The 17,158-nt window shown below is 43.8% G+C and overlaps 1 protein-coding gene across 2 annotated transcripts in view; it reads left to right on the forward strand.

Moving 5' to 3' along the window:
- The window catches only part of PDCD10 (programmed cell death 10), a 44,089-nt gene that overhangs the window by 9,569 nt on the left and 17,362 nt on the right, over positions 1-17,158 (forward strand). The window contains exon 2 of one of the 2 annotated variants that reach the window (XM_040986395.1): positions 7,075-7,283. In XM_040986395.1, coding sequence (XP_040842329.1) covers positions 7,188-7,283 — 96 coding nt within the window. In that variant the 5' untranslated portion in view covers positions 7,075-7,187. Of the gene's footprint in view, positions 1-7,074; positions 7,284-17,040; positions 17,156-17,158 lie in introns of those variants that run through there. The other variant, XM_040986396.1, reaches the window with a different exon arrangement.

A 17,158-nucleotide genomic window follows, 5' to 3' on the forward strand; every position in this document is an offset into this window, starting at 1 on the left:
CATGTCATTTTCTTAGAATTTTGGATAAAATGTCAATAGCATAATGAATTAAAGTAATAATGAAGTTTAGCAACTACTGTATTGCTTTATATACAACTTTTAACCTTGTGAGGTGAGTATTTACATTACAGTAATTTCTGGTTATATTCAAAGGACTTATGTTATTTAAGTGGTATCACATAGCTGAGCAAAAAAAAATAATTAAAATTGGTTCTTTCTGCTCCAAATTTGAGCATTCATCCTGTTCTATATTACTAGTTTGTGTGTGGAAAAATGTATCAATTCTATAGAGCTCTATATTGTGAAACAATATCATGCACTTTATGTGATGGGGGTAAATTTTTTAAAAAAGATTTGTTTGTATTTATTGGAAAGGCAGATTTATAGAGAGAAGGGGAGGAAGAGAGAAAGGTCTTCCGTCCACTCCCCAAATGGCCACAATGGCCGGAGCTGACTTGATCCAAAGCCAGGAGCCAGGAATCTCTTCTGGGTCTCCTATACAGGTGCAGGTGCCAAGGCTTTGGGCCATCCTTTACTGCTTTTCCCAGACCACAGACAGGGAGCTGGAAGGCAAGTGCAGTAGCTGGGACTTGGAACTGGTGCCCACATGGGATCCGGGTATGTGCAAGTCAGGGATGTAACCACTGAACTATCATGCTGGGCCTTAGGATGTCAAGTTTTAGCAGAGCAAACTGGTGCTTCTGTGGAAAAGTTACATACCCTCTCTGTCTCTGAGACACCAGGTGCCCAGCTCATGGGGCTGTGGGTGAGATGCTGGTTGCTCTGTGGATGACACAGGTGGTGGGATCTTCGACCAGCAGTGCAGTCTGCTTGTCCGAAGTGACTAGGTGTGATTGTCGAGAACACCTGTCATCATTCTGTTTCTCTTCTTTTTCCAAAAAAGGGTTCTTTATGTTTGAACAGCGGAGTGATGATCCTTGCACCCAGCTATCCGTGCATTCACTGTTCACTCCCCAGATCCATGCGTGTAAGAGCTGGGCCTGGGCCTGGCCCCCCAGGCGTGGGGCCATCATTTGCTGCTTGCCAGGATCAGCACTGCAGAGTTCCTGAGACTTGAAGTAATCCCCTTCAGATAGGATGGGCATCCCCAGTGGCAGCTGACCCCAATGCAGTGCAGTGCCCACCCTGGTTCTGTGCTAGGAATCTTTTTGGATATTTCTCTCTAGATTATAGAACTTAGGGATTGAACGAGAAAGTATGTAGTGTCCATGGCAGACATACTGCGATGGACAGTGAGGTGTGGCACACGTGGAGTCGCATCATGGCACTGTGCCGTCCTGGGACGTTGTGTTTTCATTTGCCAGCGTGTATTATTTCAAAGACATTTTAACTCATATTTCATATGATGTTTTTATTAGAACTTGTTACATTTAAAAAAAAAATTTTTTTTAGGATTTATTTATTGGAAAGTCAGGTATACAGAGAGGAAGATCTTTCATCTGTTGCTTCACTCCCCAAGTGGCCTCAATGGCTGGAGCTGAGCTGATTTGAAGCCAGGAGCCAGCAGCCTCATATAGTTCTCCCACATGGGTGCAGGGTCCCAATGCTTTGGGCCGTCCTCTGCTGCTTTCTCAGGCCACAAGCAGGGAGCTAGGTGGGAAGCAGGGCCGCCAGGATTAGAAATGATGACCATATGGGATCCCGGCGTGTACAAGGTGAGAACTTTAACCACTGTGTTATTGCGCCAGGCTCTAAATAACTATTTTTAATAGGGACTGAAATTTACATTTAGGAACTGAAGCATTTGTGTCCTCTTTACCTTGACCTTGAGTTTTACTTGATTTCTCTGTAAATTTCTTTCTTTTTTTTAAATTCTCATTTTGTTTGTAGTCATCTGAGTTACATCCTCTCAGTTCACTATTGTGGGAAGAGCTTGGGGTAGCTAAGAGTAAGGACAAGCGTTGCCTTAGCAGTAACAGCACTTTGGATAAGGTATCTGTGTGTGGTATACAAGGGACTGGGTTTGAGACCTGGCTCACCTGTTGCCTCCTAGGCCATAGCTGTGATGGCCTGAGTGATGGGGTTCCTGCCACTCTTGGGGGAGATGAGAAGAATCCAGCTCACCTTAAACCCTGCCTCTGCCTAGAGCCCTTGGGCGCATTTTTAAAGTGAGCTAGCCTATCAGCTTGGTTTGTCTGCCTCTGAAATGGATGGAGAGTTTCTGTATTTGTATGTTTATTTTGCTAAGCTTATAGCGAGACTGTTCAGTGTATAAATTGTGTGTCCCTGTCTCATTCACTTGTTGATTTAGCAGAGATTGGGTATGTGCTGTGTGCCTGCTGTGCTGGCTCAACAGTTCTTCCAAGAACGGACATGAACCTGTGAGTGGAAGCACAGTGCATGCTTTCTCCTCAGTGCTGTAGAGAATCAGCTTTTCTTCACTGAGTGTTCAGACATTGTGTTGAAACTATAACGTCAACTTATTAGTGTCCTTTGTTGAGGACATTGAAAGAGCAAGGGCTAAATTCTGGGTTTAACCTGTAGAACAAAATGAAGCAAAAATATCTGTGTAATTGTAGTGTAGAATTAATTTAGGAATCTTTCTTCCTGCCCCAAAACTGCATATATCACCGATAGGAACTTAAGAACTTCTGTTTGGCCACTCCTTTTGTTTGAAAGTCAAACAGCTTTGGTGGTAGAGTTATCTCAGACCCCAGCTGGAGCACAGGGAGGCTGTTTCAGGAAGTGCTGACTGAGCCTGCGGTGGGCCGGAGGTCTCCACAGGAGCAGGTTGGCTGTGGAGTGGCAGGGAATTCTGGGCTGTCTTGCCTCTACTCTAAGGAAGCCATGATAGTCTTTGTCCCAGGAGATTTTTTTTTTTTAATTTTTTAATTATATTTTTGACAATCTTTACATAGTTAATTGGGGTAAAAAGGTTCAAGGGCTATAGGAAAGTGGGTAAGACTATTATTTCCATATTGTTTCCTTCATGTTTAAAAGGGGGGTATTAAGGGAGAAGGCCCACCCAATTTCCCACCCTCCCCAGATCCCGCATGTAGGGTATGCTACGAGGTTCTTGCTCAAGTGGTTTTGATAGTTCACCAGTTATAAATTGCTGCCAATCTTGCCACTCCAAGCACTATGAGGTCTTTGAAGAATCCACCGATTGATATAGTCTCTCATAGAGTCTCCGTTTGCCCCGTATTTCGCTGCCAACATGTAGCTGAGATGGTTGATTGACCTGTTCCTTCTTTTCTCTTTTCTTGGTTAGGGTTCTAAGTCCAGCATTTCGATTGGGGAGTTCACAAACAAACTTTGTCTGAGGTGTTCTCGGACCAGATTCTTGTATGTACTAACAGGTACAGGGTCCGGCTCAGTCCATGGCCCTGATCAGCTGGTGGTTGCAATCACTGATTTGATTGTTTTCAGCCCCGACTTCCACTGGAACTAATGGGTGTTGCAGTCCAGCCTGGTGCTGCTCAGCACGTTCTCGGCCCTCACATAAACCAGTGGGAGCTGCAGCCTAGTTGGAGCGACCCACAATAACCCCCACCAGGCCCGCCCCCTACCCTGGTTTGCCAGTATGTGTAGCAGTAGTCCAGTCTGTCCCACACCCCATTCCACCCCAGCCCCAAGAGGAGATTTAAAAGCTGGCTCATCTATGTTAGCAGTGTTCTTCTGAGGAATTTTTAACGAGATAGAAGATGGAAAATGAGAAGCTTGTTTGTAGTTTGAGTTTCCGAGATCACAAATGATATTTTGAGGAAAATTTTGCCTGAAAGTTTATGTTTTTTTTATTATTTTAAATTTCCTGGGTGTTAGTTACCCATACACAAATCTTGCCTTGAACTTAAAAATTTTCTCCCAAACCAGCACATCTGAAATGAAGATAAGTAGTTCTTCCCAACCTTAAGTTTCCATTGTTTTATTATTGGCTGGAAATTGACCCTGAGAAATCACTGCTGCCCTTTGTTCTTCGGTTTCTGAAGTCAGTAGGATACAGAGAGAGATCACCTTCATGCCCATGCAAGCGGTAATCCTCAGCTGTCTATCTACATGGCCAGCACTCACCCTAGCACCAGTGTACTGAGAGGGTGATCCTTTAAGGCACCTGGACTGCAAGGAAGGGATGCTCTTCAGGGACGTGGCGTGTTGGCGTCATCTGAGTGCTGTCTGAGGGAGAGGTGCCTCCCTCTGTGCTGGTGATCTGAGCTCTGGATTGACTGCTGGGAGCGTCTTCTATAGGAACAGTGTTAGAAGATGGTTGTATCTTGGGTAGACCAGCTACCTGCTTAGCTCCTAATGTTGCCAACATACATAACATTTTTGATGACAAGTAAGAGCTGATAGTGCTATAAAGTTAAGCCTTAGAGGACAAACTGTTAACACTAGTTTTTTTTTTTTAGTGTATTTCCAGTAGGTAAAAAATAAGTTTTTGAGTAAGTTTATTGGAATAGCAGTGTAAAGGTGTCAGCAAAAGTTCTCGAAGTGTCTCTTTGTCAGAGATCAGATCTAGAGTGAGCTGCACCACGGCACTGTCCCCATCACTGAGCTCTTCACTCTTCAGAGCCCACCCCAGAATATAGTCAGTGTGCACTGTGATTTGAAGAATGCCTGTCTCAAGAAATTAGTCACGTGTGTTTTTAATACATAGGTATGCTTGATAAATGAATTTAATTGGCCTGCATGTTTAACAGCATTTAAAACTTGGCCACCTTCTCAGATTTCCTGCTTTTTGTGATGTTGCTTCTCTTATCCAGTTCTTTCTCAGCAGACTTGAGTGTTGTTCAGAATTGTCCATTTTTTGGTCTTCCTTTTAATATAAACTACATGGAATCAGAGAATGTTCTGGTAGAAGTGTTTGTTGCTTGTATTTAGATCCATGGTATGTTTTCTGTAGTTGAACAGGGAGGCTCTTCAGGTTCTGTTTGGTGTTGGTCCTTGTTTTGCTGCATCTAACTTCCTTTTTCCTGGATACTAGGCCTTCTGCCCTTCATACTCTGAGTCATTCCACCCATTTCATTGTGACTAGCCTCACTGCATTTGAAGCTCCAACTTGAGTTCCTATGACAAGTGTTTGCAGTTTATTTCTGGATGAAGCAGTGGACCGCCATGTGAAGCAGTAAAACAGGAAGAGCAGGGCAGCAATTGGGTGGAGTGTTTGCTTCCTCTTGATTATTATTCCAGCCCTGCCTTGCTTTTAAGTAGCTACACCACTTCTGATGTCTGCCTTGCCTTCAGCTTCTGGTCTTCATCCTTCTTTTAACCAAAGCATCTGCTCACTTCTGATCAGATAGGGATTTCCTCTTGCCCTATAAATAAATCTAAATATAAAATCTTTTTTAAATGCCCCCCCCCCCTTTTTTTTTTTTTACTGTTTTGGGAAGTCTGGGATCAACTTTCAGCTCAGAAACTGACCAGCCAACACAAGAACTCTCTAGTGAGGGGGTGGAAACAAGTGAGCAGAGGGGGCCTTCTGTCTGATAGCGCACTCCCCAAGTGACCATGGCAGCCAGGACTAGGCTAGGCCAAGGCCTGGAGCCACGGCCCTCTGACCTGTTCCCCGCCTAGGTGAGAGGGCCCAGAACTTGGGCCATCATCCATTGCCTTCCACAGCTGTTAGCTAGAAGCTGGACAGGAACCTGAGAAAGTCCTCTATGCTATGCTAGCTCACTGACTACACCACAGCACTGGCCTCCTAAGTTTACTAAGTGAAAAAATAACTTCTGAGTACTTCATTGAGCATGTGGTTGGTGGGAGAGGGGACTTGCTTTTATGCTCTGAGGATGTCATATATAGATGTAGTCCTGAGATCAAGTTTTGGATCTCAGAATGTGATTTGGGGCAAGTTTTTATAATTGAAACCTACTTTTAAACCTGTAAAATTTGGAATTACGAGGTAAGTTATTATGTGGACTAAGTACATGTAAAAATATTTTATATACAGAAATGCCTTGTAAGTAGTATAAGGTTTTCAGAATTAATGAATTTAACATAAATGTGTCGTTGCAGTTTCACTTTATGATTGAGGTTTTTAATCCTAGCAAAGGAAATGTGTATGTGTAATCTTTTGAAAAGGAACATATTTCTTCAGTTCTCAAGGCAGAAGGTTTTTATGTTGTTGAATTCCTGATTCGAACCCAAAACTTTGAGCATCTCTAGGCTTCTCTTTCTTTTTGTGTCTTATGTAGACGAAGATTCCTAAAGTTCTTCTAAATAACAAAAAGCATTGCACAGTTAAATAACATATGTTTTCTCAAATGATTAATGCCTGCTAGATTTTTCTCAATTTTAAGATTTGTGTAAGTATTTTGTGCTTGCTCTTTTTAAAATTATCAAGTCACAGAAACAGTAAACTGCTAGATTTGTGTGAGCCTTTAACACATTCTTAATTCTTTTAATTTAGTTTACGATACATGCTTACACCATAAATGTGTTATAATTGTATTACATATAAATCATTTAGTCATGGATCTCATATTTTTCCCTGTATTGTATATGATAAATTAGATGCATTGTTGTTTCATGGTGCTTCAGAGACCTTTGAGAGTTCAAGTTAGGCCAGGTCTTCCCCCAACCCTCTAAAAATTTATTTATTTCTATTTGAAAGGCAGATTTACAGAGAGGGGAGACGAAGAGATTTCCATCTGCTGATTGACTCCCCAGTCACAGTGGCTAGAGCTGAGCTGAGCTGAGGCCAGAAACCAGGAGCTTCTTCCGGATCTCCCATATGCAAGCAGGTTCCCAAGGACTTAAGTCATGCTTTGCTGCTTCCCCCATCCTTAAGCAGGGAACCAAATTGGAATGGAGCAGCTGGTGCATAAACTGGCACTCAAGGGAGACCAGTGCTGCCAGTAGAGAATTAACATGCTGAGCCGTTGCACTGACCCCAAAGCCAGTTTTTGACTCACTGTTTTATGATGGAGTGGAGTACCACCCAGTTACATGATCAGTAGGGAAGGGCAGGATTTGAGCTGCTGGAAGAAAAGATATACGTGTTAATGAGCAAGGTTACTTTTAACAAATCGGTTTTTCATAAGTTATGAATTCGATCATTTGGAGAGGAAAATTTCTGATTTTTGTAGTAAATTGCTGTGTTTTGCCTCTCACCAGGTCAGTGTGTGTTTGGACCCCTTCTATCATAGCAAAAAAGAGAAGAAACACTGCAGTGAATGAAGATTCCCCTGCATTTGAGCACTTCGTTTTCTGCTGTAGTTGGCTTTTGAATGAGGATGACAATGGAAGAGATGAAGAATGAAGCGGAGACCACTTCCATGGTTTCTATGCCTCTCTATGCAGTCATGTATCCTGTGTTTAATGAGGTAAGTGATTAAATGCTTCCACATGTGAGCAGTGCAGTGCCGGAGTGTCTAGTTCATGTGTCACTTGTTTGTTCTTTTATATACAAAATACTTGGGTAAATAAGCTACATCTCTGTGTTTGGTGTTATGCCAGGGCGTGAGCTAGTGAAAGCTGCACCGGACGGACACACCTGGCTCCCCTCTGAAGGTCACATTATAGTGAGAGGCTTGGTTATGGAGAAAAGCATATACATCTCGGTAAAAATTATGAAAAGTACATGTAGGGCACAGATATCAATAGAGAAGAGTGGGGCATGTTGTGAATCAGGACAGGGCGCACGGAAGCAGAGATGTGCATGCTAGGAGCTGAGGGAGATGACTGGGCCAGTTGAGTGGAGCTTATCACATTCAAGTAGAGAGCAGAGCAGGCAAAAATCCCGGACCACTTGGCGGTGGGGCTCGTTGCTTTGTTGAAAAGATGCCGCTGCTTTAAAGGTGTGGTCACTCTTTGATGGAAGAATCGTATTAGACTTAAATGTCAATATGTTTTTAGTTTTTCTTTTAAATGAATGTGTTAATGTATGTAGAGACATTTGCAGTTGCAAATCCCTTGGAGAGCTTGTGAATAATCCCCCTCTTTCTGATGGTGAACTGGAACCTTGAAATCGAAATTATTTCCTAAAATTTTCTAATCTGAAATTAACTAGAAATCTTTTGACTCCAACTTCAGTAGCCTCAGCCTTTGTTATTCAGTAGTACTTTTTTTTTTGCTACTTTTTAATTTTTTTTTTTTAACATTTGTTTGTTTACTTGAAAGACAGAATTAGAGCAAGGAGGAAGAGAAGGACAAAATGAGATCTTCCAAGAGCTAATTCACTCTCCAATTGGCCACAGTGGCCAGAGCTGGGCCGGTACAAAGCCAGGAGCTTTATCTGGGTCTCTCATGGGTACAGGACCCAAGCACTGGGCCATTCTTTGCTGCTTTCCCTGGCACATTAGCAGGGAGCTAGACTGGAAGTGGAGCAGCTGAGACTTGAACTGGGACCCATAAAAAAGGCCAGCACTGCAGGATACAGCTTCACCCATTAAGCCCCAGCACCAGTTAGTTCATTTCCCTCACTGAGAATCTCCTGCATCCGATGCACACGCTGCTGAGCTAGATTCGGCAAATTGAGCATCATAGTGTCCATGTTCCTGGCACAGTCTTCGCCAGCACTGTCTCACTGCCAGCTCCAGCTGCAGATCCCTGCTACTTTGTGATAATTCGCTTGCAGCATCATTGATATAATTCCTGTTATGGCTCTAAACTCAGCATTTCCAGGAATTTTTTTACTGTCTTTTGTAAAATATTTTTATCAGCAGGGTTTGAGATTTCAGAACCACTTTTCCCACATAATTGTCCCCACTATCCAGTCCATACTGGTGCCAGGGGGTGACACCATCTGTCTAAACCATGCCTGTGCCTAACAGAATGTGGCCTCCGTGCCAGCATCTGCCAGCTGATGCTGTGGCAAAGCCTAATCAATCCACACTGACATTGGCTTATGAATGTACCACAAAGTAGTCAGCCCAGTTGATGCAGTTGATGCTGATCATGATCCTAAGCCTTGGCATCAGAAAGATACATATTTCTGCTTTACTGTGAAAACTACAAATTTTGTTGCCAATTTAGACAAGAATTTTGTAATGATCACAAAGGAAAATCCAAAATGATGGCTGGGTAAAAGTTTTTGTGTCCCATAACAAGGAGAAATCTGGAACCCAGTGGTCCAGGGCTAGTATTACTATGACTACGTAGCATCAGAAATCAGGTTCTTTTTTGTTCTACCTGCTGGTTTTTTTTTTTTTTAATTATTTATTTGTTTGTTTGTTTATTTATTTTTATTTCCCCTGCTCCCTCCCCAAATCACCTTCCTCTACTGAATTCTCCTATATTATTATAAAATAGCTCTTCATAAACAGTCACATGTTCATCATTGTGAGCATGGACAATGGCAGAGTGTCTAGCCTCCCATTGTCAAGATACAGCTAACGGTTTCATTAGTTGTCCACCTTCGATCTGGGAGTAGAGATGAACACTGCACTGCAGCCTCACATCTGGACATGATAATCTCCATTATACAGTTACCACACATCCCTCTAAAGTGAAAAGCCACAATACAAAATCAGCAGCAGGAAGAAAAATGGAAATTTACAACACCATGAATTTCTCAAGGGGTTTTGATAGTTCAGCAGTCGTGAATTACTGGTAAACTCGCCACTCCAATCACGATGAAATCTCTCCCGAATCCCCTGGCTGCTATAGTCCACCTTAGTGTTGCCCTCTGCCCAGATCTGCACTGCCAGTGATTGGCTGGGTTAGTTGATCAATTTGTTTTGTCTTCTGTCCTCTGCCATGGTACCAGGTGTCCTCTGGAGGCTTCGATGTACTGTTGTATCCTACATATGCATTTGGATATGCTGTCCTCTGCTCCTTCTGAGCCACTGAGGAGACCCAGCTCTGACACATTCACTCCCTAGTCAGCCCATGGAACCTGCAGTTCTCTCCATGGTTAGGGTTCTGAGTCCAGTGGTTCAGTTGGTAGGGAATCACCCAAGACACCTCATCTGAGGCTATCCCAGACCTGATTTTTATGTGTATTTGCCAATATAGAGTGCAGCACAGTCCATCCCCCAAATCAGCCTATGCACACACTGGTAGTCGCAATTGCTGAATTAGTTTTGTCTCCAGCCCCTTGTTTTATGAAATTCGTTGGGTGTTGGAGCCCAGCCTGATCCTGCCCACCACATACTCAGCCTTCACGTAAACCAATGGGAGCTGCAGTCTAGTCGGAGCCACCCACAAAAACCCCCACCAGGTCCATCCTTGCCCTGGTTCTTGTGCTTGCCAGTGTGTACAGCAGACTAATCTGGTCTGTTCCACATCCCATTCAGCTCTCATACATGTTGATGGGTATTGAAGCCCAGTTCGTCCCAACCAGCCTGGCTTTTCCCTAATTCAGCTCACATGCAGGCCATCAGATATATCCCTGCCTGTCCTGATCTGCCCCCATCCCAGCTTTCACGCTCACCAGTGGGAGTAGTGGCCCAGTAGAGGGGCCTTCGCAGGCCCCTCACTGGGGCCATCCCCATCATGGTTGGGTGCTGTGGCCTAGTCTGGAACAGCCCCCTCACCTCTGCATTGCCAGTGGGTCCTGTAGCCTGGCCAGGCCAGGCCCACCCCTATTCCAACTCATGCTAGTGGGGGCTACAGCCTGGCCCAGTCCTGCCAGCTCCCAGTTCCAGCCCTCATGTGGACTGGCTGGTGTTGCGCCCTGACCTGGCCTGACCCACACTCAGTCCTGGTACTCGGATTTGCCAGTTGATGATATGGACTGACCCGGTCTGGCCTGCCCCTGACCTGCACCAAATGTATGCAGGTGGGTACCATATTTTGGCCTGGTCTGGGTTGCTCCCCTTCTTGGTTCTTGCATTCACCTGCAGGGATTGTGTTCTGACAGGACAGGAGTTCCCCAGGCTCCTCCATCTGGATCTCTCCAAATGCCAGATCTTGCGCACACCAGCGAGTCCGTGGGTCAGCCCTGCTTAGTCCACCTCCTGTCCTAGCAGGAACAGTGGCCTTTCCTCACCAGCCCTCACCCATTCCATTCTTCTTGTTGGATGCTACAGCTCAGCCAAGTCTGGTCCATGCCAAAACATAGCTCAAACATAGCTCAGTGGGGGCAGAGACCTGGCCTAGCCCATCCTATACCTACCCTGGTTCTCACGAGTATCAGTGGGTGCTGGATTCTAGCCCAGTCTGGTGCATCCCATACCTAGCCCACACATGTGCTGAGGGATTCAGCAGCTATATCCAGACCACAGCCCCCACCTTTTCCCTCGCGCTCTCCAGTGGGGATCACAACCCGGCCAGGATGTCCCCTTTGCTTTCCAGCCAGGCCTGCTCTGACCTGTCTTAACATTTGCCTTCAGATGCTGTAGCCTGGGCTAAACTAGCCAGCCCCCAATCCCAACTCTCGCTGGCAGTCTGCTCCCATCTCCAGCTCAAGTGAACCGGTAGGTATGATACCCTAGCCCGGCATGACCTGCACTCCAGCCTGGTTTCTGCACTCACCAGTGGGCTAAGATCTGCTCGGCCCTGCCCAGTTCGCCCCCTTCCAAACCCAACCGATACCTTTGCCAATGGGTGGAGCTACCTTGCCCAACTTGCCTGACCTCTAGGTCTGGAACACATGCTCACCAGTGGGAGCTATAGCCCAGTAGGGAAGGCTCCGAGTTTTCCCACTCAGCCCACTCCCAGACTCAGATCTCACATCCTCCAGCAGGTGCTTGGCCCTTGCCCAGCATAGCCTGCCCCTCCATCTTGGCCTTTGTATGAAGTGGTGGATTTTGTGGGCTAGCCCACCCACACCCTGTTTTAAGATGCACATGCAGGTGCTGCAGCTTGGACCTGCCCAGCCTGTTCTCAGCACCAGTACTCATGAGTGTTGGTAGGTTCCATGTTCACCCTAGCTCAGCCCATCACCACCCCAACTCTTGGGCTAACCAGCGGGACTTTTATTTCTATAGGGTTGGGTCCACTTATTCCCCACAGAATCTACCCCAACACCTGGTTCTTTCACGTGCTGGTTAGTGTCATGGCCCAACCTAATGTGACCTGTCCCCTTTTCCAATATTGAATCAGTACTGGGATCTAGCTCTGCTAGGCCCCCAGCCATATGTTTCGTGTGGTATGGCGTGTGGCAGTCAGTGATGCTCTGTGCTGACAAGCTCATCTCAGGACTCCCATGTGGGCTGATGAGTGAGTCTGACACATATTGATATCCCAGTCTCTCTCCTCCATACCACTAGGTCTCAGCGCCCTCACTTACCAGCCAGTACAGTGGCCCTGTTGTTAGGTATCCCTCAGGATTCATTCCTCACTACACATATGGTGTTTGTATCCATGAATATCCCTAGGCAATATTCATCACCCCCAAGTCCCCAGAGCCCTTTGGCGATGGGTGGCCAGCAGGCCAAGCTCGGTACCCCAGGCACATTGGCTGTGACAGAATAAAGATGGTGCTGGCTACTTAAAAAGCAGCAGGGAGCGGGGTGAATGCTTCTTCCTCTGCTCCAAACAGCTGGACCCGCCCCACCAGCTGTTTTTAGACTTCTGCTCTCAAGGTCACCTCACCACACAGAATGGTTGCTGAGGCCCTGTCTAGCAGGAAAGCAGTGTGTGCATCCTTAGCATACCCCTTCTGTAAGGCCTACCAACACTCCACTTGCTATCATCAGCATGACTAACCATAGCTGGACTTTTAAAGAGGCAGGGAAATTTAGGAGTGTTGTAGCATCTTGTGAAAACCTCAATCTTGTGTGGCTACCAATTAAATATTGGAGGCCTTCCTTTAAGGATGGTTAAGACCTTCCTTTAAGGAGGCCATCTGTGGCAGCTGTCACCAATCTCTAGTGATTAATTCCCATCTGTGGCGGTTGTAGCCAGTACTCTGGTGACTAACTCCCCCATTTTGTTGTGCTTTATCTGTGTATTGCAAGTAGCTGAACGGCAAGCAGGTGCTTCATCTCAGGCTGGAGATAGGAGAAGAAAAACCCAGCATGCCTCTTCTCATGTGTCAGAAAACACAGAGTTGTTCAAGCAGATAAGTGATTCAGCTGCTTCCTTGCAGCAGTGATGAGGGAAGGAGGTGAACAGCCTACCTTGTTGCAGTTAGAGTGAACTTCCTAGTGTTGCCGTAACCACTGCCATAGTTCTACCACGAGATACTCCCATCTTTCGAGTCTGTGTACCTGACTTGGGCTGTCGGACAAAATTATTGGGAAAATTTTCCGTAACTATATCATATTTTGAGTCTTTACTTGGAAGGCAGAAAATTTACATGTAGACCTTCACACTGAACTTAACTGTTTAGTGATAAAAATGGTTATTCTAGCAAGTTTTATAGCCATAAAAAAAAATGGCTATAATTTGAATCTTGACTTCTGATAAACTGAACTGTCGGGTTAATACTAATAAATGCTTTCTTGTTTTATTCAAGTATAGGGGACGTTGACTTGAAATAATACTAAGTTGCCATGGGGGTAGGGTTGTGGGAGGGGTAGGGGGAATCCCAGTGCCTATAAAACTGTATCACATAATACAATGTGATTAACAATTAAAAAAAAAAGAAATAATACTAAGTTGTTGTAAATGGACCAGTGAATCTCTTCTAGAAATACAGGCAGTCATTCTCAGCAAACATGATTTGAAACAAGATAGTTGGCCTTCGAGTGTGAAGTGTTTATTTGAAAAAGTACTTCATTTAATTTTAGTATTATTCTCTGGTGTTCCAGGGTGTTAGTATTTATGCAAATAATATGCGTGTTGAATTAAACAGTATTATTTAACTGTGATTCATCCATGAGTTTCTTTGTAGATGTGTTAATGGGAAAATTGTAGCTTAGGTTGACTGTACTGTGCTGTACAGATTTAAAGATGAAAATGATTGTCAAATTAACCTTCCAGAAAATAGTATCTTAGTAAGGAAGAATGTATTTTGATGCTAAATGATACACTATATCTTCTCCATAATGTATTGAAAGAGTTAGATTGCTTATTCTTTGTCTTTAGATCTATAATACCTGTAATGGTGGCATTTTGAAAAGGCTTAGCGAGTAAGACATCTTTACAATGGTAAAGTTTAGTATTGTTATTTCAACTTAGAAGGCAAACTGGCTTGTGAATTTCTGGGATCTTGGTGCTTGCTACGTTTAATGAAGCTATTGCAGACAGCTGAGGAGGAGTGGGCTTCTGCCTAGCTGCTATCAAGTCTGGAGTCCCAGTACACCGTGTGTGCCACGGACTGGTCCGGAGTCCCGGTACACTGTGTATGCTGCAGACGACTGAAGCGCTCTTCTTGCACAAAGGGTTGGAGGCTTTCTAGAAGCGTGCCGAGGCTTGGATCACATGCTGGTGGTGTAGCTGTGGCTTACTGATGCTGTGTGTTCAGGAGACCTGTGATTCAGTTCTTTATTCCATGGAAAGTTAAGGTCTAACTCTTGTCCTGTGACCTTTTATAGGAATTGTTTTAAAATGAAATGTAGTTTATGAAGCAGGATGCGTCACATTTTCAGAGATAAATAACTTGGGAACTAAACATGAATTTTAGGTCACACAAAAATAACACTTCTGAATCAATGATACCATTCATTTCAGAAACATCTAATGAAATCTGTCAACTCCTATCTGAGATGCAGCTGTAATTATTCTTAGCAAGCAAATAATAACACTTGCGCAGCTTAATTTAGTGAACTTTTTAATTTTTTCTGTTGAAAAGCAGTTAGACATCTAACTTTGAACATGTGTGCTTCTCCACAGTGTAGTCCAGATCCAGAGGTGATCATAGTGTGAATGCTAATTTGAATAACTGCTCTACACCTGCTACACTGTATAATCTTGTTCCAGTTCACTCTGTAAAATGGGCATAAACCATGGTATACTAATTTTCACAACTCAAGTACATGAGTTCAAGTATTATAAAGCATTCAGCGTAATACCATCTACACAGTCAGTGTTGGAGTCTTTCACATATTCTTCTGACACATTGTGATGAGCCAGACTAAGCAGGTGGCTCTGCTCTTTTTTTTTTTTTTTTTTTTTTTGCCATGCATTTTTTGGCAGTCACAAAACTGAGTCTTTGAGAAACATTTAAAGAACGAGTGTGTTCACGAGTCGGCCGGTCACATTGGCTTCTGTGTGGCAGTTCAGAGGCTAGGGAATGCCCTTTCCTCGCTCCGTTCTTCTGCTTGACTGACCTGTTCTTGCTAGACTCCTAGGTGCCTGGTGGGAGGTCACAGGCACTTTTCTCTCAGGAAGCTCCATCGTTAAGCTCTGTGAAGTGGGTAAAGAGTATAGCAGATAGGGAAAGCACATCTTACCTGATTTTGAGAAAACCAATTTTTTTGACATTTCAGAACCAATTAACCTATTTATTTTGACCTGTAACACACACACACACACACACACACACACACACATGATTTTCTGCAATATTTTTTAAACTTGAACCCAATACCATAGCCTAGTCGCTAAAGTCCTCACCTTGCATGCACTGAGTTCCCATATGGGCAGGCAGTGGTTCGTATCCCAGCTGCCCTACTTCCCATCTAGCTTTCTTCTTGTGGCCTGGGAAACCAGTTGAGGATGGCCCAAAGCTTTGGGACTCTGCACTCATGTGGGAGACCTGGAAGGGAGTTCCTGGCTCCTGGCTTTGAATTGGCTAGGTTGTTGGGGAACAAATCGGTGGAGGGAAGATCTTCTTCTCTGTCTCTCCTCTCTGTATATCTGAGTTTCCAATAAAACAAGTAAATCTTAAAAAAAAAAAAAAAAAAACTTTAAAACTTGGGCAAATGTCTAGATTTTCTTTAAATTATGGATTTAGGAAATGAGCTTGATGCTAGAAAAGTCTGAAGATGAACTGATATTTTTAGAGAATATGATATAATAAGTTGTGAAATTGAAATGTGTAAGTGAGCTTTTAGAATATGTTTACTGTTTACAAGAGAAGCAGAGTGTAAGTTGGACAGTTGGGGTGCTCTGAAGAACTAGGAAACAGGAGGAGCTGAGAAGCACATACAGCAGAGCAGTGCGTGGTGTTGAGGTAAAGCCTGGTGCTCCTCTTGCCTGGCCACTCTTTGCGGCTGTGTGTCCGCAGTGTCCACAGGCCCTTGGCCTCTGCTTCACATTCTGATTGGATTTTCTTTGGCTGCAAGGAAGTCCAGCGGTGGCTATAGCCCAAGCATCGTCTTTCCCTGTTTTGACATCCATTCATGTAAAATGCAGTTGTATCTTCTTCCTCACTTAAACCCATAATATGCTGTATAAATGATGGAAGTTATTGGTTGGTCCTTTAAAGTATTTTAGCCAAAGACCATTACTCCAAAAATGCAAAAAAATTCTATTCATTTGAAAATATTGTAAACCAATTCTTGCATGTCCCAAATTAATATAAAATCATTATATGCCCGCGTGTTATGGAGCCCAGAAAAACTTCAAAAACAAGACAGATTCTAAGGAAGGTATTCCAGGATGTAGGCCACATCTCTTCTTTATGAAGAATTCGTACTTTGGTTGATTGTGATCTGTGAGAAGTCTTCAAAACTATCAAGGGAATTACATAGTATTTAAAAGTGGCAAAAACATTTTGCTCCAAAATGAACTTTTTGTTGTTGTTTTGTTTCTGTTGACTCCGGAAGTTCCCACTTCTTTGGAAGTCAGGGTAGAGTTGGTGACTTCGTGTGTAGGTTTGGTCTGAATCCTGATGTTGCTGTCCGACTGTTTAACGTTAGATGTTTTTATACACACTGAAATGAAGATGATAAAAGTTGGGTACAGACTTAGTGGGAGGATTTGAGCTCTTACATGTAAGCTGAAATCCTTTATAAGTGCTTAGTGAATCATAATTGTTAAAATGTTATCAGAACTCGATACTATCATAAAAGGCACTTGTAGGAATACCCCTGAAAGCCCTGATACAGGAGACAGCACATGCATCCCAGTGTTCATTGCAGCACAGTCAGTAACTGCAGAAACATGGAAGCAACAGAGGGCTGGATAAAGACATCAGCTCATCTACTCCATGGAATGCTACGCAGCTATTTAAAAAAATGAAATACAATTGCTTATGGCCAAATTGGCCTAACTGGAGACCATTATGCTAAGGGAAATGAGCCAATCCCAAAAGGTCAGATATCATATGTTTGCTCTAATATAACAGGCATTAAAATACAACAACAACAACAAAAGGAGAACAAATAAGCACATAGAACCCCACAATTGAAGGATGTAACAGAGAAGAGAATGCCAGGAGTAAAGGAAAATCAACGGAATGCATTTCTGCAAAAGAACACAGGTA

This window comes from Ochotona curzoniae, unplaced genomic scaffold, assembly GCF_017591425.1.
Source record: "Ochotona curzoniae isolate NIBS_2020 unplaced genomic scaffold, NIBS_Ocur_1.0 contig_4504, whole genome shotgun sequence".
Taxonomy (NCBI): Eukaryota; Metazoa; Chordata; class Mammalia; order Lagomorpha; family Ochotonidae; genus Ochotona; species Ochotona curzoniae.